The sequence below is a fragment of the Microcebus murinus genome, chromosome 17 (genome assembly GCF_040939455.1).
Source record: "Microcebus murinus isolate Inina chromosome 17, M.murinus_Inina_mat1.0, whole genome shotgun sequence".
Classification (NCBI taxonomy): domain Eukaryota; kingdom Metazoa; phylum Chordata; class Mammalia; order Primates; family Cheirogaleidae; genus Microcebus; species Microcebus murinus.
In genome coordinates this window covers 4,413,544-4,441,470 of record NC_134120.1, presented here as the reverse complement: position 1 = coordinate 4,441,470, position 27,927 = coordinate 4,413,544, and the positions used below count along the sequence as shown (strand labels likewise).

General features: G+C 43.3%; 1 protein-coding gene across 1 annotated transcript in view; it reads right to left on the bottom strand.

Moving 5' to 3' along the window:
• Positions 1-10,977: 10,977 nt before the first annotated feature.
• Positions 10,978-27,927, bottom strand: part of FBXO15 (F-box protein 15) — a 77,420-nt gene continuing 60,470 nt past the window's right edge. The window contains exon 10 of the mRNA XM_075993802.1: positions 10,978-11,266. Within this exon, the coding sequence (XP_075849917.1) occupies positions 11,252-11,266 (15 nt within the window). The 3' untranslated portion in view covers positions 10,978-11,251. The remainder of the gene's footprint in view (positions 11,267-27,927) is intronic.

Here is a 27,927-nt window from a genome sequence, read left to right as displayed (position 1 = left end):
AGACTTTGTTACTGAGGATAAGGGCAATGTCGAAGGAAAAGTACAATGTAGAAGTGACACGTGGCCCCCATAAGAAAAGGACCCTAAATAAAGGCTTCTTGGCGTCACACACACAAAACCAAGATGGCGGCTCACCTACCCTCAGAGTTTTGCACAAACGCCTAAAGACCTCCGTTACCTAGTCTCCACGTCCAAAAACTTCACAGCCCCCACTGAGAAACTAGGCCCACTGGCCCAGGAAGATCCATGCAGTGGACCCAGCGTGAATCCTAGAACCCCGAGTGTGGCCTTCAGCTCCAGACAGCACTGATGTCCACAGCTGCCGGTCTCCACCTTGCAGGGGTGGGGCAGGGGGAGGGGATGGGGAGGTGGACAGATCCCCTCCTGTGGGCAGCTCTGAACACGATCCTTTGTGAGCACCTTCTTTTCTGTATTTGTGCCAATGAACAGTTTCCACAGACCCCATGTGAGTTAACTCCTGAGGTCAGTGCGTCTCCCTCCGAGCCAGCAAACCCAGGACTCACAGAGAGAGAGGAGCGTTCCCCTAATTAGTGGGGTACGGGTTGTGTCCCAGGCATCAAGGGATCCCCACTGCCATGCTGAGTCCTGAAGTACCACCGGAGTGCTCTACTCGCTCCCAACGCTGAGAGGCCGCGTGGTGACTGGGAGGAGGACCAGGACTTAGATTAAGTTCTTCCTGTGGAGTGAACCCTCTGGGAGAGGGTCTGGGATTAGGGAGACAGCCGAACACCCCTTCCTCCTGCCTCATCTATTGCACTCCGTGTCCAGGCGAGTGAGTGTACAGTGACCTAAGCGAGACTGCCATTGCTCAGTGATTACTTATAACTGGAGGCGGGGAGAGAAAGAGGAATGTTGTAGAAGAAAGAAGCTGGACTGGGGAGCCAGATAACCTGAGTGTCACACACTGCCTCATCTGCAACAGTGGGAGGAGCAATACTTACGTCCCAGTGCCGTCGTGGGACAACTGAGGTAGCCGCGTGATCTCTCAGCACCCACACAGTGCCGGGCACACAGGCTGAGGGTCTCTTCTTCTCTGCTCAGCTCCACATCCTGGTTAGCAATAAGGAGAACACAGTGTTCCAAAGTTGCACAGTCATGCCAAAAAGCAATCTGGTATAAAATCTTCAAAAAGAACAAAGGGGCAGTTTTTGATTCCCATATAATTTAAAACATACTGGGGTGGGGGGGGAGAATTAGGCACATTTTCAAAGGCATCAAATGTGTCAGAAATAGGGAAAAAATCCTGTCTAGATTGAAGACTCTAATGCAATTTCTAATTGTCCAATAACTCACTTTTATGAAGCAATCAAGTTATTGTCAAAGGAAAGGATATCCTGTTAATGTCTTATTAATAACAATTATGTTCTCCAGAAATTGATCTATAGGAAAGAACTCAATTTGTTCAAAAAGATACGACTTCGAATGTATCATTTGCCTGGAAGTGTTCTGGTCACAAAATGTCCATAATTACTGCAATTCTGTTCCTTGTTTGCATCTGAAATCACACCGCTAACATCTTTTTCGTGACAAAAGCACTTTAACAGCCAAAAAAATTTTAAACACGACTGGTAGGTCTCTTTTGATTAGAAGTTTGTTGAATGCAGCTGCAGTATTTCTGAGTTAAGCTATGCTCATGTGTTCTCATTCTGGCTGGAACATTTCAGTCTCTGTTGTTTTGATTGCGATATTGTCCAGCAGGCTGGACTGATGATTAATTCACGTTATTAAAATGACTAACGCGCCTTTCAGATGGCAATTGAAAATGCACACCAAGAACAGTCTTGGAAGTGATTTGACTGCAGATTTGAGGGGAGGAGAAGTTATGCAGTTGTTCCTTCTGTAACTTAGCCATATTTAAGCAGGATGCATGTAATATCCTACAGGCCACCATGGTTTCTTTGGGACTCTATGAGTGGTGGGTACAAAAGTCATAATTGCTGTGTTCCCAGGGTCACATACAAAATCAGTCACTAAGACATAAGCAAAGTGGAGTCCCAGACAGGAGGTCAGAATTAGGATTCTTGGCTGGGTGCAGTGGCTCACACCTGTAATCCTAGCACTCTGGGAGGCCAAGGTGGGTGGATCGCTCAAGATTAGGAGTTCGAGACCAGCCTGAACAAGACCGAGACCCCATCTCTACTAAAAATAGAAAGAAATTAATTGGACAACTACAAATATATAGAAAAATTAGCCGGACATGGTGGCATATGCCTGTAGTCCCAGCTACTCAGGAGGCTGAGGCAGAAGGATTGCTTGAGCCCAGGAGTTTGAGGTTGCTGTGAGCTAGTCTGATGCCACGGCACTCTAGCCTGGGCAACAGAGTGAGACTCTGTCTCAAAAAAAAAAAAAAAAAAAGAAGAAGTAGGATTCTTGTAGAAAACACACCTGGGATGTCTGCTTAGCCCCTCCCCCTTCTCTAGAATACTCCCACATTCTGTGTTGGGGTGGGCTAGTGAGCGGTGTGCCAGGTGGGTACACCCCAAAGTGGATGAATAGAATTCTTTTTAAACTCTAAGGAATGCATATGTTAATTAGCTTGATTTAGCTGTCCCATGATCTATACATATTTCAAATTATCACCTTATACACCATAAATGCATACACTTCTTATTTGTTAATTATAATAAGTTTAAAAAATTTTTTTAACTTAGGAGGAATGAATTAAAGAGATCAATTATACGCCATGGTGACCACAGTTAATAACAATGTATTGTATATTTCAAAATCACTGAGAGAGTGGACTTTGTGTTCTCACCACAAAATCAACGGTGAGCACGTGAGCTAATGCATATGTTAATTAGTTTGATTTCGCTATTACACAATGGATACATATTTGAAAATATCATACTGTACACCAGAAATATATAGAATTTTTATTTTTTCAATGAAAGAATGTGAATGAAAAGGGAATAAAACTCCACCTGGACTAAACTGTGTTGGGAGCTGACTGCGTAAATGCGTGCAGAGACGAGGACGCGTCTCCTGCCCAAAGGCCACTTGGTTACTGAGTGACGTCACGAGGAGGTGAAAGCTAAAAAGCTCGCAGAGAAACCAGTCTGCGGAATCGACGCAAGGGAGACGCACGAGAGAAATGCGGCTCCGGGGAGGACACACGGGACCACTGCTGGGTCCCAGAGCCGGGAGCTGCGAGGCTCCGCTGTGTCGTTACCACCGACCCCCATTGGCCTGACCACCAGGACGACTGTGAAACCCCCAGGTCCAAAGGCGGACGCTACCACCGCCCCGCCCCCCGCCACGGGGACAGTGCAGCTGGGCCCAGGGGCACCTGCAGGGAGCCGCCCCCACCCCGAGTCACCCTTTGGCAACCGAGGGTGTGACTGAACTAACACCCGGATCCCAGATTCGTTTTTTTAAAAACTGGATGATCTTTCACTATCCTAAAATACAATCCCTTCTTGGAACTGCTCCTCCTGGGTGATACCAAAGCATAAAATCTGGAGCCAGAAGACCTGGGCTCAGCTCCTGGCTTCATCGCTTCCTGGCGGCGTGTGACGGGAACTCACTTAGCCTCCCAAATTTCTACTTCCTCTTTTTAAAAATAGAGATGATGGCAGTTATCTGTCAAGTATTTTTATTGTTACCTCCTTTACAAAGCCAACATGGTACTAATTGTCCACGATGGGATTAGTTCGAATGAGCTGTGTGCATATCTCTGTGACAACAAGGGACGTCGTGAGGGCCGATGTTACGTGTGACAAGCCTGGGCCACGGGAGCCGGGCGCTGGGGCAGGCCACTGTGCTGGCGTCTGGGAGGCTGTCTCTGGACGCCCCACGTTGGAGCCCCGGGTGTGTAAAGCAGGCGCCTCCCCCGTGTGGGCGGGCCTCACGCCAGCGCCTGAGGCCTCCAGGGAACAAAACGCTGACCTCCCCTGAGTCAGCGAGGACTCCTGCCCGCCACCTGCAGGCTGGGACTTCGGTTTCTTCCCGTTCTCAGACTCAAACTGAAACTCGGACCCTCCTGGGTCTCCAGCTTGCCACCTGCGTGTCTCGGCACTTGTCGGTCTCTACGCTCAGGTGAGCCAATTTCTATAATAAATCCCCGTCTCTCCCCATGTGGCATGCACACACACACACACACACACACACACACGCACACGTGCTTCTCTGGAGAACCCTAACTAATACAGACACACTGTATTATACTTCTCTGTGTATATTGGTTTCCCCATCAGACTATGAGACCTTCAATTGCACGAATTGTTTCAAATGCATCTTTGTAAACACAACACACAGTGCAACAACTGGTGCAGAGTAAGGGCTCAATAAATGTCAAATGAATGAACAACTACCTTGCAGATTGCCTTTTGTGGCTGTTGGGAGGAATAATAATACATGTGCGCGCCCTTTGAAATCAGTACAGCTGTGTACGGGAATTTGATATTTCTCCACATCAGTCTCCAAGCCCATTCTTACTGGAGAGAATCAAACCAAACTAGGAGCTGGGTATTTCTAACCCCTCCCTGTCTTCTCTTCATCTTTATTCATTCAAAATGATTGTCTCTGGCATGTGAGGTGCCGTCCCTGGCACTGAGCATGAGCGATGTAGACAAGGTCCCTGGGCTTCTATTCTAGGGGTGCGGGTGGGGAAGAGACAAGCAAGCAGGTAAACAAGCAATGACACCCATGAATCAGTACCATGAAGGAAATGGCACAGGGCCATCCGGAGGCAAGGGCCACTCTAAATTGTACCGTCTTCCCCACATAGGAGAGCTATTTTTTTTTTTTTTTTTTTTTTTGAGACAGAGTCTCGCTTTCTTGCCTAGGCTAGAGTGAGTGCCGTGGCGTCAGCCTAGCTCACAGCAACCTCAAACTCCTGGCTCGAGTGATCCTTCTGCCTCAGCCTCCCAGGTAGCTGGGACTACAGGCATGCGCCACCATGCCCGGCTAATTTTTTATATATATATCAGTTGGCCAATTAATTTCTTTCTATTTATAGTAGAGACGGGGTCTCGCTCTTGCTCAGGCTGGTTTTGAACTCCTGACCTTGAGCAATCCGCCCGCCTCGGCCTCCCAAGAGCTAGGATTACAGGCGTGAGCCACAGCGCCCGGCCTGGAGAGCTATTTTTTGTTGTTGTTTTTATGTGTGTTTGTTTGCTTCCAGTATCTTCTTAGCTCATTTCCAATTTCCCCTACCTCAAGAAGGAGCTTTACGCAAACTCAGAGTTCACACAAATTAATTTGCCTAAAATGTCCTTTGGATCACCTCATTCTCTCGCTTAAAAAGCTGTGTTGGTTTCCCAATTCCTACAAGTAACGTCCAAATAATATATTGGTACCTAAGGCCCTCTAAGGTTTGTTCTAAACCTTTCCATCCTGTTAATCTCTGGAAACACCTGCCCGCCTTTACACACTGCACCCCCCGCACGACCCCAGGACTTTGCCCTCTGCATCCCCCCGACTGGACTCCCCTCTTCCTTCTAACCCCAACACTCCCCGTCAGCATGGGTTCCGTCTGTTAAGGCCCGGATAACGTGGCTAAGGGTTCCTCGGTCCATGCCATCTGCTCGGTAAGCACGAGTCCTTCCTTCCTGGCTAGAAGAAAACATTTGCTCCTGCAAGTCCGACAGCACTTGGTCCAAACCTTCCTTATGGTATTTACGTGGCTCTGCCGTGTGTCATCATCTTTTAGGAACACGCCACATCTTTCCATCTGGGTTATTATTTCCCTGGAAGGACAGATTGTTTTATTTAACCATGTTTTTCCTATAGTCCAGTACAAAATGGAGTGCAAATGTTTGTCCAAAGTCTGGTGGGTGAACTAATGGCCTGGCAAGTAAAAATGAAGCATCTGAAACTTTTTCGTATTCTTCTACTTCAACAGCTAATGTCACATGGATAATGAGTCTTGGATAGATACATTCATCTCCCCTTACGGAGTCCGGTGATAAACAGTCATCACGGCAGTTCAGAAAGTGCGGGCAATTTCCTTTTACCAAGAGTGATCATTTTGGTGACAATTCAGAAAATTATGTGCTGGGTATAATTATGAGCTATTCCAACAACAACAACAAAAATAAGTAATTCTGAAGTCCTCTTTCACAGAAGATTTTAAATTTTTGACTGTGGTGATTCTGCTACACCATGACTGTGACAATACTTCCTGGCAATAGGACCCCCAAGGCTGTAAGAGCAGCACAAGAGTTTGCACATCTCTCCCAGCCCCTGGCTTGGGTGTGGGAGTCTGGCTAAGCCTCCAGGTACAGGAAGATGCTGAAACTGGCCACTCTCTGCAAAGTGTGCTTTTGGACAGTTCTCTTGCCATTCTGTTCATGTCAGAGGTGCAAACCAAGAAATCATCTGCAACAATTTTGCAACTCACGTGATAATAAACGGCTTGTTTTGCATGGACTATTTTCCAGTACATAACAGCCGCATGCTATGTTTCATTCCAAATCAGACATGAAAGCCCTCAAGTGGTACGTCAATCCAGAAACTTCAACATTATACCAAGAGTCTTGTTGCTGCCTTCTTCTCTCAAAGGTGTCATTCAGATATAATATTATCAACTGATAGACTGTGGATTTACTTACCCCAGTAGATGTTTGCCCTGGGAAGAGCTTTATGGCTTAGCTTCCCTGTGGAGAGAAAAAAGTCTGACACGTGTCCAGCTAACATAACTACTGATCAGCAGGATTTCTGCAAATATATTATAAAGGTGAGTTTTTCTACACCTAAATGTGCAAGCTCTTACACTACGGATACTTAAGGACCCAGGAGTTAAGGACACTTTATGATAACGCCCTTAGTAAATGGCACGTGATTCAAATGAACAACTGAGCAGCGGCTACGTACAAGGCATGGAGAGAAGTTGCCAGGACAAAGTGAAGATGAGTAGGTCACAGTCCATACCCACAGGGAGCTGATCACAGAACAGGAGCACAGTTAGCCACACAAGCTACCATTAACATGGGTAGACTGGACAGGTTCCAAGTTCTGCAGGAGCACAAAGGAGGCGTCACCTTGGGCCAGAGGACAGTGGCATTTGCTGTGTGGTCCTTGGAGGATTATTATCAGGACGTTGACAGCAAAGACAAAGCTGGGAGGATGGCAAAGTAGGGAGCAGGAGACCAAGGGCCGCTAAAAGCAATCAGAAGCAATAATGGCACAGCTAGAGGTGAATATGAAGCTGAAAATGAGGAGGACCTGAATGACAACAGTAGTCTTTGTGATGTGCAGATAAACCGCTCCTCGTCAATGGCCTGCAGGTTTCTTCTGTAGTTGAGTGTGGCGTCTCCATAGTGAAAACATTGGAGTTAGAAAGTGTTTAGTTTTTCTGGTTGTGACGGCTTCGGCGTGGGAGCACAGCAGGCGTCTGCGCTGACTCCAGCGACACACGAGTGTGCGAGTGTGCGGCGGGGATCTCGCCCTCGACGCGGGAGACCGGTGAACAGGGGATGTCGTCCCAAGTGGGCTCTTGAGGCCCAGGCGCTAAACATATTATTTGGCGAAGGAATGCAAATGTGCCTTTGGCTTTGCAGAAGGGTGTCATGGGGTTAATTTTGTTTGTTTCTTTCTAAATGCCCATTCAGGAGGGACTGTCTCTGACTATCTCTGACATACATGTGTATGTGCTTGTGGGTCACGCAAGCACACGTTTCTAATAATTTGCTCAGAGGAGCACACCTTGCCAGGGAAGGTGTGCTCACCTCGCATCTGCACCCCAGTCTGAAGGAAAGACAAGAAACTAAACAGAGCCTAGCACTGAACCCTCAGGACTGGACATCCCACCCGTGAAATTGTGCTACAAATCCTCTTAACCAACCTCGGAAAAACCAACTCTGCAGATTGTTGGCACTCCCGGTCCTTCTGCAGACGCTCAGACTAAGATCACCTGTGCTGCCTCCCAGAGAGCTCCCCCCAGGACACCAGCCAAGAAACAGCCCCTTCCAAGATCGAAATATCCCATGTCCCAAAGGTGTGTTGGTACAGAAATTCTGGTTTTCTAACCCACATGAATGACATATGAATATAAGCCTAAGAGGAGAGTACTTGCTTCTGTAAATCTAAATGTTTAGAAAAACCCCTTAAGCATGAATTGCTAAAAATTCTGTCCAATCAAGTACTGGCAACACATCTGTCAAAGCTTAGGGGGAACAATAATAAAATATAAGAAAATCCAGCAAATAATGAATTAAGGAATTTTGGTGCTGCATACATTGGGGTTCACTGTAAAAGTCTTTCAACATTTCCACAAGTTTGAACATTTTTAGAATAAAATGTTGAGGAAAATGTATCCAGAAATCTATAGGGACGATTTTGAGTTCTTGACAAGATGTCGAATTAGCATGAAATGTGGATTCCTTCCCCTAGTCCAATGCTAGAGAGTTCACAAAAATAAAGTTCCAGTACCCAGAAAATAAAAAGATTATGCAGATGCAAAAGCCTGCACGCCCCATATTCCAATTGCTAACTCCACTCTGCTCTGTATCCTTCCATGTTGCAGGTAGGTATTTTCTCGACCACACACACTCCACCCAGCAACCCACCCAGTGGTCTAACTATTCTAATTCCAGTGTCTGGCTGAGAAAATGTAGCTACCAACTGTGGGGGAAAGAAATCTCAATAAAATAAGTTGAAGTGCTGCTTCTGTTCCTTCACCTAAAGAAATGCAGATTCGGCCAGGCGCGGTGGCTCACGCCTGTAATCCTAGCTGTCTGGGAGGCCGAGGCGGGCGGATTGCTCGAGGTCAGGAGTTCAAAACCAGCCTGAGCAAGAGCGAGACCCCGTCTCTACTATAAATAGAAAGAAATTAATTGGCCAACTAATATATATACAAAAAACTAGCCGGGCATGGTGGCAAATGCCTGTAGTCCCAGCTACTCGGGAGGCTGAGGCAGGAGGATTGCTTGAGCCAGGAGTTTGAGGTTGCTGTGAGCTAGGCTGACGCCACGGCACTCACTCTAGCCTGGGCAACAGAGTGAGACTCTGTCTCAAAAAAAAGAAATGCAGATTCTATTCTGCATTACGAAACTGCCCTTGCAAAGGTTATTTCTAGCAAGGAAATCTCGTAGGACACTCAGAGTCAGGCATCGCTGGGGCGTTCTGTGACTGCTACTTTCAATCTCTAAAAAACCTGTCATTCTAACGGGGGGCGGGGGGGGGTGTCATACTTAAAATTTCTGGCTCTGGCAATAATATTCCATTTTACATCTTTGTCTTCTTTTTTATTCTTTAAAGGCATAAATTCTCATGAGTTTTCTTTGTAAACCAGAAAGGATCAGTTGTTCCTTCACTGTAAATAGCTTTTATGAAAGAAATGACTTTTGCTTAGGTGATTTTGTCTTCTATTTTATTTAAGTCATTTCTATGTGAACTCCCGGGGAGAAGGTAGCACGTCTGTCTGCCGTGGGGAGAAGCTGGGCGGGAAGCAGCTGGGGGGAAGGCTTCCCGGATTTGCTCTTTGGGCCCTGTCACACTGCCCTGGGCAGGCCACTGGCTGACCGCCTCTGACCACCACGAGCTTGAAAAGCAGCAGTGCTGCCTCCTGTGGGTTAAACTGCATCCCCCAAGATGTTGGAGTCTACTCCCCTAACCTCGAAATGTGGCCTTATTTGGAAATCGTGCCTTTGCAGAGGTGATAATCGAGATGAGGCTGTACTGGAGTAGGGTGGGCCCTAGTCCAATGTGACTGCATCTCTTAATGAGGGGGACACATTCACGCGTCCTTAGGGGATTTCCTGCTTATAGGGACATCACAGAGTGTGCACGTGCACAAACCTGGATGGTACGGCCTACTATAAAAGATAAAATACAGTAAAAATACAGCATAAAAGATAAAAAATGGCACACCAGTATAGGGCACTTGCCATGAATGGGGCTTGCGGGACCGGAAGTTGCTCTGGGCGAGTCAGGGAGCGAGTGGCGAGTGAGGGTGAAGGTCCGAGGACGTTGCTGCACCCTACTGCAGACTTTGTAAACACTGGACACTTAGGCCGCACTAAATTTATTTAAAAAAAATTCTTTCTTCAATAATAAATTAACCTTAGTATACTGTAACCTTTTTTACTTTATAAGCCTTTAAATTTTTTTTAACACTTTGACTTTTTTTTGTAATAGCACGTAGCTTAAAACACAAACGTATTGTATGGCTGTACAAAAATACTTTCTTTATATAACTATTCTATAAGCTTCTTGTTATTTTTAAACATTTGTATTGTCTTTTGCCTTTTAAACTTCTTTGCTAGAAACTAAGATGCAAACACAGGCCACCAGCTGACCTACCTAGGTCCACATTAGCCTAGGTGCACACGGGGTCAGGATCATCAATGTCACTGTCTTCCACCTCCACACCGTGTCCCCCTGCAAGGTCTTCAGGGGCAGTGACACGCACGGAGCTGCCGCTGCCTGTGAGGACAATGCTTTCTGGGATCCCTCCTGAAGGACCTTCTTCCTGAAGGACCTTTCTTCTTCTCCAGGAAGTGTCACTCCTTTCAGAAATACCTCCATGGTGGTTTGCTTAGCTTGTTTCTTTTTTCCATCATGGATTTGTGTGGGTAATGCATTATGTCATAACACCGTGATGGCTGCAAGGTCAGCAGGTGGCAGGAAGTTTCCAGCTCCACTACAGTCCTACAGGACCACTGTCATACATGCAGTCTGTCCTCGACTGCAACGTGTCAATCAACATTTTGTTAAAGGAGAAAGGAAAAGAAAAATTAAGAATCTATTTAACCTGAATACCTCGAAAATACTGCGTGCCAAATTCTGTGATACACAGAAAGAGCAATTATTTATAGGGAGACTTATAGCTTTAAATAAATTTATCAAAAAACTGAAAATTTTATCAACGCATGGACTAAGTATTCAACTCAAGGAGTTGGAATACAAAGACCAAAAAGCAAAGTAACATAGAAAGAAAGGAAGAAAGCACAATTTAAGAGTGGTTCTGGCTGTGGCCAACTAAAAATGTCCACAAATCCTTTCCCCAAAAAGCAGCTACCGTACAAAGATTTAAGCTGAAGGGAAATCACACCAGATATTCACCTCCACCTACAGGAGGCAACACGGAACACTGGAAATGGTAAGTGTGTGGGTCAATGCAAAAAAACCATAAATATACTTCTTCCCAGTTCTTTTTAACTTCTTACCAACATTAGAAGGCTCAAAGCAGTAACTGAAGCATCATGTTGCCGGGTCTATGACAATCACGGCCCACGGAAGGGGCGAGTGATGGAGCCACACTGCAGCGAAGTTGCTAATTCTGCCACAATTAAATCTGAATAGCCTGTAAGAAATTACAACATATAAATTAATCCCCAAAGCAACTATTTAAAAATCACAAAAATATTAAAAGTAAAAAATTATAAAAAATCAACAAAAGAACTAAAATTATACATTGAAAATATTTATTTAGTACAAAATAAAACAGTAAGGGAGAAAGAGAGAAACAGAAAAGACAGAAGGCTTGGAGAAAAAAAATAACAAAAATGTCAAATGTAAATCCGGCCCTATCAACAAGCATGTTCAAAACCCTTAATCAACAGGCAAATATGTCAGACTGGACAAAAAATAAGATCCAACTATGTTCTATCTATAAGAAATACACCTTGGATTCAAATAGATAAACAGGATGAAAATAAATGGGTAAGAAAAGATATTCAATGCAAATCGAAGCTATAAGAAAGCCCGAGAAGCTATATTAAGATCAGACAAAATAGACTTCAAGACAATAAATAGTATTAGAGACAAAAAGGAGCATTTAATAATGATAAAAGAGTCAATGTATCAGGAAGATATAACAATGTATGCACACCTAATAACAGAACCTCAAAATACATTAAACACAAACTGACAAGAATTTAAAGAAATATATAATTTCACAATAATAGGTAAAGATTTCAGTATCTCACTCCTAATACTATAATATTATGACAGAAATTATCAAAATATATAAAACTTGAAACCTACTATCAACCAATTCCACACCGGTGACGTTTATAGAACATGCTATGCAGCAACTGCAAAACACACAATCTTTTCGAGTGCAAACAGAACATTCTCCAGAGTAGACCATACGCTATTCAAAAAGAAAAAAGTCTTCAAGAATTTAAATGGCTTAAAATTATACAATGTATCTTCTCGAACTACAATAGTATTAAAACTGGATACAAATTAGTCTCCAACAATTGAAAATCTGCATCTGCAACATCCCCATACGTTAGGCAATTAAAAGACACACTTCTAAATAACCCATGGGTTAAACAAGAAATCATAAGTAAAATTAGTAAACATTTTAAATAAATAAATAAATAAATATTTTTTAAATAAATAAAACATCTAAATAAAATGTTTAGAAAACATTTTAAAGAAATAAATATTTAAAAATAAATATTTAAATAAATATTTAAAATAAACATTTTAAATGTATAAAAATAAATTTTTATTTATAAAAATAAATAAAAATTTATAATTTAAATAAATTAATTAAATAAATGTATTTATTTAAAATAAATTTTTAAATAAAAACATTTTAAATAAATAAAATATTTTATTTATTTAAAATATCATATTTGGGGCATAAAAAGTAATTACATGGAAATTTAGAGCTTTAAACCCCTGTATCAGAAAAGAAAAATGTCACAAATAAACCACCTAAGTTTCTACCTTAAGAAAGTAGGAAAAGAAGAGCAAACTAAACTCAAAGTAGGAAGAAGAAACTAAGCAGTAAATTAGAGCAAAGATCAATGACACAGAAAACAGAAAAACCATAGGAAAAATATTAATAAAATAGAAAATGTGTTCTTTGAAAAAAATTTTTTAAAAATTAACAAACCTTCAACTAAGCCCAGGGAAAAAAGAGAGAAGACACAAATTAGCAAAATCAAGAATAAAAGAGGGGATGTCACTAATGAATCTGGAGGAATTCAAAGGATAAAGGATTGTAATCTTATGATCCATGATATGCTACAAATGAGAAACCCATTAGATGAAACTGGACAAATTCTTAGAAATACAAACTACCAAAACTGACTCAAGAAGAAATGTAAAATTTATATTCTAATATAAACCTATAATAAGAAAAGAATTTGAATTAGTAATGAAAACTTTCCCACAAAGAAAAGCCAAGGCCCAGATGACTTTACTGGTGAATTTTATCAAATAGTTAAAGAAATAATACTAGTCTTTCACAATTTCAGAAAATAGAGGAGGGAAGACTTCTCAAATCAGTCAACGAGACCAGCGATCTCCTACTATACTAGTAATACCTACTAACATTACAAAGCCAGAGAAAGATGTCACAAGACAAGAAAACTATAGATCAATATGACTCATGAACACAGACACAGCAATGCTCAACAACATATTAGCAAACCAAATCTACCAACATACAGGAAGGATTATACATTTTGATCAGGTGATATTTTCCCAAGAATGCAAGGTTTGTTTAACATGTGAACAGCAATTACTATAATAAACCATATTAATAAAATAAAAGACAAACCACATGATCATCTTAATAGATACCAGAAAAGCATTTGATCAAATCCAAAATTGATTCATGGTAGAAAAAAAAAAACTCTCAACAAAACAGGAATAGAAGGGAACTTCTTCAACCTGATAACCCAACAGCTATTATAACATCATATTATTGGTGAAAGACCGGATGCTTTGTCCCTTAAGTTTGAGAACAAGATCAGAAACTTCTTTTCAACATTGAATTGTATGGTTCTAGCCAATGTAGCAAGAGGAGTATATAAAGGAAGAGAAAGAAGGGAGAAGTGTGAAAGAAGGAGGAGGAAGGGGTGGGAGAAGAGGAGGAGAAGGAAAAGGAGGAGAAGATGAAGAGGAAAACAAAAGAAATGGAAAGAAAAAATTAGTTATCCAGTTTGGAAATGGAGAATTAAAACTAACTTGTGATCTTAGATATAGAAAATCCCAAGGAAATCACACAGACACACAAATAAGTTGTATATCAAGGTCATGGAACTCAAATCAAGATACAAAAATTAATTATATACGCTAGCAACAAATAATCCGGAAATAAAATTTTAAGAAACAATTTTATTCACAAAAGCAACAAAAAATGAAGTCGGAATGAGTTTAACAAAACACGTGCAAGACTTGCACATGAAAAAATGCAAAAACAATGCTGAGAGAAATCAAAGCAGAGCTAAATAAATGGAGAGACATTCCATGTGCAAGCCTTAAAAGATTCCGTATTGTCAAGATGGCAATTCTCCCAGAATTGATCTACGAATTTACCTCAATCCCTGTTGAAATCCCATCAGGCTTTTTTTTTGTAGAAATATACAAACTGTAAATTTCTTATGGAAATGCCAAGGACCTACAACAGCCAAAACAATTTTGACAAAGAAGAATAGCATTGGAGGACTTACACTATCTGATTTCAGAACTCACAGAAAAGCTACATTAATCAAGACAGTGTGGATTGGCACAGGATATGCATATAAATCAATGGAATAGAATTAAGAGTCCAGAAATAAATCCTTATGCAATGGTCAGTTTAATTTTGACAATGGTGCCAAGATAATTAATGGGAAGAAAAAACAGTCTTCTCAACGATTAGTGCTGGGATAATTAGATATCAATGTGCAAAAAGAACGTAGACCTTTACCACACACTACATCCAAACATTAACTCGAAATGCCTCATTGACCTAAATAAAGGTAAGAGCTTAAAGTATAAAAATTCTAGAAGAAAACACTGGGGAAAATCTTCCGACCTTGAGTTTGGCAAAGAATTCTTGGCTGTGGTACCAAAAGCACGCTCCACTGAGCACGCACAGCCTTGACAATAGGGAAAAAATAGAAAGTTTCTAAATGATCATTTAACTAAAATAAATGTAAGAGGAAGAAAAAATTTTTTAAATGTAAGGTCAGAATCAATGACATAAAGAATAAAAGGCAATAGAACGGATTATCAATATCAAGACCTATTCACTTAAAACACAGGAAAACCTCTGGTCAGATTACTTTTAAAAGGGAAGGATGAAAACAAGCAGGATTCAGACTAGAGAGGGAAAATACACTATGTAGACAAGCTGTTAAGAACCTCCTAAACAACCTCATGCTAATAAATTTGATAACTGAGAAAAAAAAACTGATAATTCTTACCAAACTATAAAGTGACAAAATTGACACATAATGAAACAGAGTAAGTTAACATATGTGTTTGAAACTTTGTTAAAACTCACCCATGAATCAAGGACATTAGGGGTAATGGCTTTAATTACAGCTTCGATTTCTCTTGCCCTTTCTTGCTACTACCATTTTGCTTTCATTATTATGGCCATGTGTAGATGTTAATTTTCCCCCCCTAAAATAACCTATAAATTCCATATAATCCCAACCAACCTTCCAGAACAAGATTATATTGAAAATAAATAATAATAAAGGTCCCCAAATAGCTAAATAAGTTTTGTGGGTTTTTTTGTATTTTTTTGAGACAGAATCTCACTCTGTTGCCCAGGCTAGAGTGCTGTGGCGTCAGCCTAGCTCACAGCAACCTCAAACTCCTGGGCTCAAGTGATCCTCCTGCCTCAGCCTCCCGAGTAGCTGGGACTACAGGCATGTGCCACCATGTCCGGCTAATTTTTTTTATAGATTTTTAGTTGGCCAATTAATTTATTTCTATTTTTAGTAGACATAGGGTCTCACTCTTGCTCAGGCTGGTCTTGAACTCCTGAGTTCAAACGATCCACCCACCTCGGCCTCTCAGAGCGCTAGGGTTAAAGGCGTGAGCTACCGCGCCCAGCCTAAATAAGCTTTTTAAAAAGAAGAGCAAACAGAGGACACTCCCTCCCTACCAGACATGAAAACACACCACGAATGAGCGGCACAGAAGCAGGGTTGCCCCAGTGCAGGACAGACACGTATTCCCATGAGATAAAGACGGGCTCACAAATCTGCCTGTGATTTTGCGAGCAAAACTGATAAAGGGCAGATTTTCAGAAATCATCAATAAGAATGCTGGATTACTATTTTACACCACATATAAATTAAAGACCTATATGTAAAGTGTAAAACCAAAAGGCTAATAGAAGTAAACGTAGCAGGATCATTTTATGACCTAGGTGGGGAGGGGGGGAAACGTCTTAAAAAGCCCAAAGATACAAACTGTGGGGGAAAAGCTGGCAGATGAGGGACTGTAAAACATAATACCTAGAATATATAAAGAGTGCCTGCAAATCAACAAGCAAAAATAAACTTAACCAAAAAATGGGCAAAGGATATGAATATACAATTCATAGAAAGAAGAGCCTGAATGGCTAATAAGCATATGAAAAGTTACACAAGTAATCAAAGAAATGTTTAATAAATGTCACTTTACAACCATCAAAATGGTAACATTTTAGTAAGACGGATAATATCATGTACTGGTGAGAAAGTAGAGAGGTGGAGACTCTGTGCACCACTGGTGGGTGTAAACCAGTGCTGCAGTTCTGGATGTGAACGTCTAAAGATGCTCCAGCACCCAGCACGCCACTCCTAGCTGTATTTTCCAGGTTAAAAAAAAAAAAAAAAAAAAAAACATTCAAAGAGATCTGGAAGATTCACATATGAGGACATCCACCTGTTTGGGCAGCGGGATGTAGAAGTCCCCTGGGCGTCTGTGATCGTTACTACGGCAACAGGCCCCAGTGAATCGCGCCCCCAGGGTACACAGCCCCCCTGTGTGGTCTCCCAGACTGGCCACTGGCCCTGCTCTCCTTGGTATGGCGTTAGCAAACACGACACAAGCAGGGGCTTGCAGAGCTCTTGTACCCTGGGGTTTGCGAGGGAGCCTGCCACACTGTGAGTGCTCAGGAAGGGCTTGCCGAAATGACCAAAGAAATGAACGGAAAACCAGAAAAACAAACCTTTCAATCAAAACTTATTTTACATCACAAGGAGTGCAAAACCTAGGAGAAGTATTCATTGTATGTGCGTGCCACTAGCACTTCCTAGGTTTTAGGATAAGGTTACTTTTCAGTTGCCAAGGACATGACTCAACAGGATGAGAAGAGAAACGAAGAACAGCAAGAAATGATGCCAGTCCTTTGCAATATGTAAATTCCAAGCTTCTGCACCTGAACTTTCCCAATTCCACTCCGCCTTTCACATTTCAGCCACGCTGCTAAGTCCTAACACACGGATGTGATTCTTTACGACACCGTGTTCAGTATGAACACACAGAAATGATAACTGTATCAGCCGGACATTTGCTCTGTGCCCGGTGCTGCTCCTCTCATTTAGCACAGCAGTCTTGTGGGAAACCTTCAGTTGTTATGCAGATGACATGTTACAAATGACAAAAGTGAGACGGAGAATTAAATCACATACACAAGGTTACTCAATTAATGGCGGAGTGCAGAATGGAATCTAACTCGATCAGATGCCAGGAGCAGGGCTGGGAGCCATGGCACTGGCCCGCACATGGTGAGGCCAGTGACAATGAACCAAATCTGAAAGGCTATGAGTGATTTCTCTCAAAAGAGAAGAGACACTTCAACTTTTTTAATTATCTGGCATCTGTCACGTTTTTCTTTATCCTGTTCTATTTAAATCACCACGTTAAGACCGCAACATAATCTTAAAATGATAATAATAATAAAACTTCTCTAAACACTCAGGGAGAAAACGTGTATGAGGAGACCAATTTTTTTCAATTTTATCATGTGTTTTTCTCTCAAAACATTTAAATATTTCCTTCTCTTCTCCAAAGATGTCAATATGTTTTCTAGTAAATTCTCTCTTTTCCCCTCCCCCTCATCCTTCCCTCGCCCCCATCTCTTTCTTTCCCTTCTCCCTTCGCCCCTCCTGCACTCCCTCTCTCTCCCCTTCTCTCCAACGCAGACACTGATCCCTGCCGCTTCTCCATATTTTCATTTTCTTATCTTGTCTCCTAATAAGAAACGAGAAGTATCACACCAAATTATGACAGACAGACCACTCTAAACACCACCCCATAAAAGCAGTTATAAAATATATTTTAAGAATATTTTTAGAATATTTTAAGAATTTTTTATGTCTTGTGAAAATATGTCTCTAAAATTCTCCGAGTGCTAATCACAGAGCTCAGCTGATGGAGGCAGTTGTGTGACTTGGTGGCATCCACGCCAGTGTCAGCCTCCATGTCCCTCAAACCTGGCGGGGGGAAGGGGCCGACTGGAATCTGGACTGGTCTAACTCCAGAGTGTTCGTGGTGATGCTCCTATCCTGACATGTTCCTAAACTCAGATTTTTTTAAGTGGCTTTATTTTAACCTATGCAACAGACGTCACCAAAGTGCCAAGGTAGGCGATAAAAACAGTTCCCTCTCAGGTCTTGAATTATTACCCTCTAGTCGGAACCCTACTTGGCTAGGTCCTCCTCAGACCCCACTTCCCATTGCCTCTCTCCACGCCTGGCCCAACCTCCTCTTCCTCACACCTGCCCCCTTGCAGGTCCTGGCAACCAGAAACAAATGATGATGGTCCTCCCCCTATTTTATGTTGCTGCTAATAAAATAGGTAATCAAAAGTATAAGGCCAAACCTTGCACTTACAAAATGTTTTTATCATCTCCAAAGCACTTGCCCAGTGGAGACATCATTTCATTGCTTCTTCCCAAGTTCTCTAGGGCTTTCTGATTCACACTGAGCACATAATGGGTAGAACCAAAAGGACAAGTTGAAGAATAAAATGGGGACATAGGATACTAAAGCTATAAATAAAAAGCCTCAGGACTGTCCTTCACAAAGCCAAGACATCTATTTGCTTTTCAAATATTAAACAGCAATTGCCTTCTTGACCTACAAAAAGTAGAAGAGCATTAAGGAACTTGCCAAGCATAGTAAACAGGCAGTGGTAGATTCGGACATAAAAGCCATTAACCAGCCACCCACTAGGCCAAGTTGGGCTATGGTGGCAAACCAGTAACGGATTTTCATTTATTTGTTCATTAAGCTAATTACATTTTATTGGGTATTCAATGTGTTCTAGGCACTGCGGTTTATCAGTGCTCCGGGGGGCAACAAAAGGCCCAATATCCTGTCTGTCTCCACTATTCAGCATCATCTTTTGTCTAACAGTTGCAATAGTAGGTATTAGCTTTGATATTTTCCAAAATATTCACCTAAATTTCCATCTTTCTACTGCAAGATGGCATGGTTCTATTTTCAAACCTCTTTTTAGAGACCAAAGGTGGTGCCAATGTCCTTGGTGTGCATTTCTAACAAGAAAGCAGCAGGAAGTTAGCCAGGGGTAGCACTCAGAACAAGCCCAGCTCATTTATCCATCACCTCGATGGTTCTGCAAACAATGCATATTAACAACTGGCCCCAGGGAGACTCCAGGACAATGACTGCCTTAGTTGGTAAGGTGGACTGATGTATGTGTCCTTCCAAAATTCATATATTAAAGTTTTAACCCCCGGAGTGGCAGTATTTGGAATGAGGAAGTTAGGGTTAAAGGAAGTCATAAGGGTGGGGCCCTGATCTGATGGGATTAGTGTCCCTATATGAAGAGACACCAGAGCTCTTGCTCTTTCTCCTGGCCATGAGAACACACAGTGAGGAGGCAGCCACCTGCCAGCGAGGGACAGATCCCTCCCCAGGAACCAGATATGCCAGAGCATGACCTTGCGCATCCAGTCTCCAGAACTCTGAGAAATCAATGTGTGTTGCTTAAGCCACCCAGTTATGGTATTTTGGTATAGCAGCCCAGGAAGACTAAGACATTAGGGTAGGATTTTGTCATTCTTCCCAGTCCAACCTGGAAATGACAAAAGAGCTTAGACTATAAGAAGGAAAGACTTAGCCAGAGCCACTAGTTACTTTCTCACAGCAGGAATTACTCATTGTTTTCATTCATTCTAGAACTACATAAAGTAATTCTCTTCCAACCAAAGACTAAGTCACTACTCACGTAGTCTAACGTATAGCAACCTCACGTATGGAAAAAAAAAGCACATCAAAGAAAGGGATGGAGGTGTTTGCACTGACATTACTCTCTTATTGGCCTGACACGTTAACATTTTAAAACACAGACCACAGACACTTCCTAAACCCCATTTTCACATCTGAGGCTTCACTTGCGCTCACAGTATCTTTTGCTTAGACCTTCGAGTGCGAGGCAGTGGCACGGTGATGGCTCAGGAGGGAGTTGGACGAAGGCCAGACGTAACAACCTCTGTCCACTTTTTATTTTTTTATGATGTTCTTGAGAATTGCTCATTGATGTGGTAAATGAGGTTATAGGTATATGTAAATTTACATATTGCATATTTGGGTTTATTTAAATATACTGGTTCCTAAAAATGTAACTAAGCCCAAACTTTATGTACATAAGTATAACCATGAAATCACTGTTTAATATGTCTGTGAAATTTGTCCTTATTAAGGAACACTGTTTACATATTAAAATGTAACACAGTGATATGATAGTACTTGTTGATGATGGTTTTCATGTCTATATGAAAAATTTCAAGCACACCGTCCTTCTTAGTAGCTTCTTAACATTTGGCAAATTGCCTTCATATCACTTTTTTTAAAAAATACTCTCGGCCCCATTACACTCCCTCCATTCGCCCATCCCCAAACATAATCTCTCACTTGATTTTACTGTAAATGCATATTTCCATAAAACACATTGAGAGTTGGTTTTGAAGGTTTTTAAATCTTAACATAAATTATATCATACCGTAATGCTATGTTTTTTGAAATTTATCCAGATTCATGCATGTAGTTCTGATCATTCACTTGGCTGTATGGTATTGATATTTACATTTTATGACTATGTCATAATTTATTCATTTTCCTGTTGACAAACATATAGGATGTTTCTAATCTCTTGCCATTACAAACAATATTTCTGTAAACATTATACATCTCTCCTTATGCACAGGTGTGCAAGCCGTCACTGGTATACATACTTAGAAATGGGGTTGCTAGATTGTAAATTAGGCACATTTAGAACTTTATTAGAGGCTGGGAATAGTGGCTCACACCTATAATCCTAGCACTTTGGGAGGCCAAAGCAGGAGGATCACTCAAGACCAGGAATTCAAGACCAGACTGAGCAAGACCGAGATAACCCCATCTCTACAAAAAGTAGGAAAGTTATCTGGGTGTGGTGGTGTGTGCCTTGTAGTCCCAGCTACTCAGGAGGCTGAGGTACGAGGATCACTTGAGCCCAGGAGTTTGAGGTTGCAGTGAGCTATGATGAAGCCACAGCACTCTAGCCTGGGCAACAGAGTGAGAATCTGTCTCAAGAAAAAAAAAAAAAAAAAAAAAAAGAACTTTACTAGAGAATGCAGAGTTATCTTTACAAGTAGCTATGCCAATCTGTACTCCCATAAGCAGGCACAGGAGTTGTATGATCCACAGCCTGACCGATACTTGGAATTGCCAGATTTTTACATTTTTGTCAATTGAAGAGTATGAAATGGTATATTATGCAGGTTTCAATTTACATTTTTAAAATGCTTTTCATTGAAACCAATTTATTGCTATCACTCTCCTATTTCAAGTTTCTGCCGTATTAGTACTTATGTCTACTGTCTCATTATTAATACTGGTCTACCAGCTCGCTTCGGGGTGATTTTCATTCTCCTCCTTGCACTTCATTTCACACTTAGTGAATTTCCTGCAAAGAGTATGTATTACTTTTATAATCCGTAAAAATCTAAGAGATCTATTTCAATTTTTGGAAGAAAAAAATTAGACCTCCGAGAATTCTTTCAGTGATGTGAAGAAGCACGTCATGGAGCAAAAGCCTCCCCCCCCCATGTATCTAATTAGTAACCCAAGGTTTCACAAATCAGATTTACTTAAAATGTACTTCTGTACACGAAAATGCTTGTGCGGTGGCACTTCTTTAAGACAGTGTGCATACAGGACATTTCCCCCAGGAAACAGTGCCCCCTTCATGCTGGCGTCTTGCCCCCTGGAGGCACCAGCCTTGGAGGGTCTGCTTGTCTCTCGGGTTGGACGGTGGGAACCGAAGACCTGAGGCTGGAACGGTCCCACCCGAGGGCTCTGTCCCGCCAGTACTCTCTCGTCTCCTGAGGACGGTGTCTCCTGTTTCCATCCCCACTAGTCATTGGGATTACCTTGGTATTGGGACAAAATCTGGGGGGGACATGTTTAGAAAGGCCACTTCCCCCAGATATAAGAGAAAGCGGATTAAGCTATTTTCACGAAACTCTAATATTCTGTGAGAGATGGCAGGAACGCAATGTGTTAGGAAAATGATTTAATTTGCTTTTTTTGGCCAAGAGTCATCTATCAATATTTTACTTTATATTTGCCATAGTTGCATCTCAGTTTTTATTTTCAATAGTAGTAAAACACATGGTCTCAAGTTATCTTTATCTTGTATTTTAAACTATAGGGCAAGCACTAATGAAAACATCATACTTAAAAGTCAGTACTTAACTATCAATTTCTTTTTTCTTTTTTTTTTTTTACTTCTCACAAGACAGATAAGCTCCCTGACTAACAAATTCTTCTTCCCTCTCTCACATTGTTTGCAGAGTTCGCAGACTGGAAGGTAATTCTACAAATGACAGAAGGGGTGACTTATCATTTCTAAGGTTCTCAGATTGATAAAAAGAGGGCTTGTGCCAATGTTCCTTAGGTTAATTCCATCCCCATTATATAGATCTTCCAGAAACGGGCTCTGGCTGAGGAATTTCACAGAAGCTACATCCCCAAAGCTAAGCTATTACCTTCTCTGGGCACAAACAGCTGTAAAAATATCCTATGGGCAGAGACTCAGGCACGATTTCTAGTATTCATTTGCCTCTAAAAATAACTTGCCTAATTATGTAAACAGAGCACCGCTCTTCTAATGGATATCAGTGGTTTAATTATTCAAGTTAAGTCAAGAGAAGATGTGTAATTGTATTCACTTCAACAAAGTTGCTTGGATTTGACATTTGTTGACTATCTACCATGTAAAGGATGACATCCGTTTATGACTGCAATTTCTCTCCCTTGGCAAACTTTAATGAAGGATGAAGCTTTACCAACATGCTCTCTTCGTGGGCTTTATTTAGCATGCCAACTTGGTCAGCAAGATTTTCTAAATGACATCCTAAGGGGCATCCTGAAAGCGAACCTCAAAGTTAGAACCAGGACACAATGTCTACTCTCTCTAACGCCCAGATGGTTACAGTAAATGCTGTCACCTCTTTGCAGCCACAACGCTCAGAACTTTCTAAAATTGGGCATTTTCGGCTGCACCCTGCCTTCCTCATCCGCACATGCAACAACCTCGTCCTTTGGGCACTCGGGAGCGCAGCTGCCATGGAGAAGGGAGAGGGTTGCAGCACAGCATCCAATGCCTCCTGCAGCGGCTGGTCACGCCGACCCCAGCATGGGCATACCCAGCTTCTCTGCATACAGAACACTTCTCCGAGATTCCAACACAGCAGGTGACAAACGGAGCCAGGAACCCATTTTTTTAATTCATGGGAAGTGTCTAATTCCTCATTGAAAGTTGCCTGGGAACTTTAATTTGGGCTCTGAAAATTTAGGCGTATCTTCACATTCAATAGACGGCTGAGGGTTGAAAACAGGGAAATTACTGCTGAATCATAGACAAATCTTATTATAGAGTGTGACAGAGCAAATATTGTAAAGAGACAGCTAATAATTTACACCTGCTATGTACTCAGTAAATATTTGTCGAACTGAATTTAATAACTTGGGGAGGAGCTGAATAAAAGTAGCTCCCTGTGCTCTCTCCTAGCTGCAGTTCTCAGCATCGAACCGTCCTCTGCCAGACTTTCTGAGGACAACGTTAGCTCCACAAGGGACTTCTCCTCTCCTTCCTGTCGATTTGTCATTCTGTGCACCGCGCCGATGGGAGAGTGAGAACACAATCATCCACCTCAGGGTGAAGTCCTCCTGCTGGCCTTGATTTACGATTCAGAGCTCTTGTGGAGTATTTTCCCAGAAAATTAACCCTGTTAAAGTTTCAGGAGGTAAGAAAGAAAGGGGCCAGGGAGTGTGCAGGCACAATGTAGCTTTGTGCATTAAGAGGTTTATTGTGTGTCTGTCATTGCAAGCTACTAAAATCCACACGAGCATCTGCCTCCCTCCAGATCTTTACACAGGGATGACCACAGATGCTGTGAACCAGAAACTCTGGGGCTGGGCCCCGGTGATCCGCATGTGACTCAGAGGGAGCTAGACCTTGGGGACCACCACTCTACCCATGAGCTTCTGCCCGCACAGCCTCTGAGACCCGCCTGGGCAGGGGAGAGGACTTCGGAGGAGTGTGGTGGAGGGGCGCCAGGGAGCCGGGGGCACCGAGAGGAAAGAGAAAGAGCCCAGAGGAGGGGCGGGGACACTGCATCAGGACAGGGGACAGGGGTGGGGACACCACATCAGGTGGCATTCTCCAGGGAAGCAGAACCACCAGGAGAGGGGTATCAAGGAATCGGCCCACGTGTTTGCTGGCGGTCAGCCTGGCCAAGCAGAAACTCAGGCAGGAGCCCATGCCACAGTCCCAAGGCAGAATTCCTTCTTCCCCAGGAAAACTCCAGTTTTGCTGTCAAGGCCCTGGAGTGATTAGACAAGGTCCAGATGGCAGAGGGGGCTCTCCCTAGAGCCCACTGGCGGTGGGTGTGACACATCCATGAAAGGGCTCCACAGTAGCCCTGGGCTTGTGTCTGACGAGGTCACTGAGTGCTGCGGCCCGGCCCGTCACAGACTTGACTTAGAGAGAAGTCTTCTGAGGACCAGCCTTAGATGAAACAGTCCAATCTAAGCACAGTTCCCAGAGGCCCAGCCCTTGGGTATTACTGACTGCAGAAGACAGTCCCCAAAAAAGGCAGAAGCATCATGTTTCATCATAAGGTCACCTGGCCAGAAGCTAACGTGAAGTTATTCTGTTCTGCCACCTGTCCTGGTCAGCTTGGCTGCTGCAACGAAACGCCACAGGCTGGGTGGCTTACACAGAAGACAAGTACTTCTGACATTTCTGAAGACTCCAAGTCCCAGATCAAGGTGCCAGCTCTGTTCCCAGTGAGAGTCGCCTCCTCTGTGCGTCCTCACATGGCGGAGAAAAGACTGTCCTCACACGCCTCTTCTCAGCAGGGCACTGATCCCATCACAACTTAATTGCCCCCCGAAGGCCCCACCCCAAGTGCCACCACCCTGGGGACTGGAGCTTCAATGTGTGACTCTGGGGGGACACAAACGTTCAGCCCGTAGCACCACCTACACCAGTAACTGAAGTCAATATTTACTGAGCAGACACCAGACACTAAATCAGTCCCCGGGGACATGAATAAGACAGAATCTCTGACTTGAGGGTCATTAGTATCATTACTAACCAAATCCAAGTCTGAGAAATATTTATTAATACATTATGTTGGCCGGGCGCTGTGGCTCACGCCTGTAATCCTAGCTCTTGGGAGGCCGAGGCGGGTGGATTGCTCAAGGTCAGGAGTTCAAAACCAGCCTGAGCAAGAGCGAGACCCCGTCTCTACTATAAATAGAAAGAAATTAATTGGCCAACTGATATATATATAAAAAATTAGCCGGGCATGGTGGCGCATGCCTGTAGTCCCAGCTACTCGGGAGGCTGAGGCAGGAGGATCACTCGAGCCCAGGAGTTTGAGGTTGCTGTGAGCTAGGCTGACGCCACGGCACTCACTCTAGCCTGGGCAACAAAGCGAGACTCTGTCTCAAAAAAAAAAAAAAAAAAAAATACATTATGTTCCTCATTAGTGTGTCTAATACTTTGATCAATTAATTATATTAATCTCCCTCCCCACACACACAAAAAAAACAAAAACATTGTTGAGGAACTGTGTTGGGAGGCATACATAACCTCCTTTCCCAGAAAAATCCGAGAATGGACAAGCCCTTCCACTCCAACACTGTCTTGGGAAGCTAACCTGTCAGGGAACACTGCACAACACACACGGCAAGTAAGAAGCACTTGTGCCCGGTAAGAGCATGTGGCCTAAGCTGGGGATCTGCCCCTCCCTCCCCAAAGCCCCGAGACGGCAAGTTCAGGGCGCCAGTCACAAGCTCTGAACACCCCGTCCCCTCCCCAGCTCAATGTCTGTGCAGAGGAGGGAAGGAGAGGAGAGGACTCGAGTCCAATCTCACCCAAAGCCCACATCCCGTCTGGTTCTGAGGCAGAAAGTGCAACAAAGGGGTGACAAGCCCCTGGGCTCCTGATTCTAAGCCACTGTGACCCTGCCCCTGACCAACATGGGCACCAGGCCAGCAATGCCCTTGGCTCTGAGCAACAGCAGCAGCGGAGCAGCAGTCCCCTCCACCCCAGCGGTCCCCTCCACCCCAGGACCGTCCCTGACGGACCAGCGGGCTCCCCCTGGGAGCTCGTCAGAAATGCAGAACCTTGGCCGGCCCAGGCCTGCTGAATCGGAGGCTGCACTGCGACACGACAGGCAGGTGAGTCTACATGTCACCACGTGCCTCAGAGCTGCCGCAGGTGGACAGAGAGAACAAGAGAGGGAGAGACAGAGACAAAAAGATAAGAGAGACAAATACAGAGAGACAGAGAATGAGAGAACGAGAGGTGGAGGCAGGGACAGACAGGTACCAGGTAGGATGTGGGACGGGCCCAGAAGAGGTGACACTTTATGGCAGAAACGAAAGGGGGGCAGCACCCCTAAGAAAGTGAACCGGCCAAGATGACTGACGAAGAAGAAATCAACAATGTTACACCCACAGGGAAAGCACGGGTGAAAAGACACAGTAACAGCGACACTTAATATTCGAATCCATTGAGGCAAAGAAGAGGAAAGCCCAGGGCCTTGGGCGTGAGGGCCTGCTCCACGGCCTCCACAGCCCCAGCCCCTCCTGGTCTCTTTCCAGCCTCTGCCCGGAGTCCGACCCTTCCCCCTCCTTCTCTCAGCTCCCTTCCTCCCACTCGTCCCGCTCCACCCACACCTCTCTCCCTCCTGTGACTTAGCTCCCACCTTCCCTTTTCCACACCGTGCTGAGAACTCACGCCTTGGGATAAACTGTCATGCTCGCCACTCAATTAAAAAACCAGGTTATTGAATATTGGAAAAAAAAAAAAGAAACTGTTTTTTTTTCCCCCACATGTTCTTCCTTTTTCTTTCCTCCCTTCTATCTTATGTTCTTCTCCCTAACTGGACAACCTCAGTTGTCCTCAACAACTGAGTTGGGTTTGTCCTCAACAAACCCAACCTGTATTTCAAAGTCCCGCCAGACCTCATGCCCCTTCCTCCCTGGCAAAGAGCACAGGGTCAGGGGATGCTTTTTGATCCGTTTATCTGGTTGTCCACGTCTTCTCACCTTGGTATCCACAGCACCCGGGCCATTGCCTTGTGCTGAATAAAGGCACAGTAAGTGCTTGCTGATTTCCTTCTTAGGGGCGCTGGCTGTTGTTAGGGAGAGAAAAGTTTTCACACCTGCGATTTAGGATAGATGGCATGAAATGTGGACAAGAACCCGATGCTCCAATGCAAAGCATGAGCAGCAGCTCCAGGAGAATCTGTAAGTCTAGACCCCAGAGCTCGTGCTAAGTCTGAAGCAAAGGGTTTGCATTCAACCGCTACACAATCATCTCACTATTTTCACAGGCAGCCTAATGTATTTTAAATAATTGAAGGCTATCCTGAATATTCTGTCGAAGAAGCCGTATTTAAGCCCTGATGCAGGAACCAGTTTCAAACCAGTATGCAAAAATACGGGAACAATTTTCCCACATCCAGAGGTGGGTGGGAGGGAGATTCTGCACACAGAAGTAATGCTCTGTTGCTATCAGGTTTTTAACATAAATCACAGTGATTAAAATGCATGGTCATACTTCCTAATTTAATAACACCCTTGAGGAATAAACATGATGGCAACATAAATTCATGAGACTATGTGGCATCGTCTGCTCCAGAATGAAACATCTAACATTTTCCTAATGCCAGTGTGAAAGGTTTTTCATTTTTGCCCCTCCAT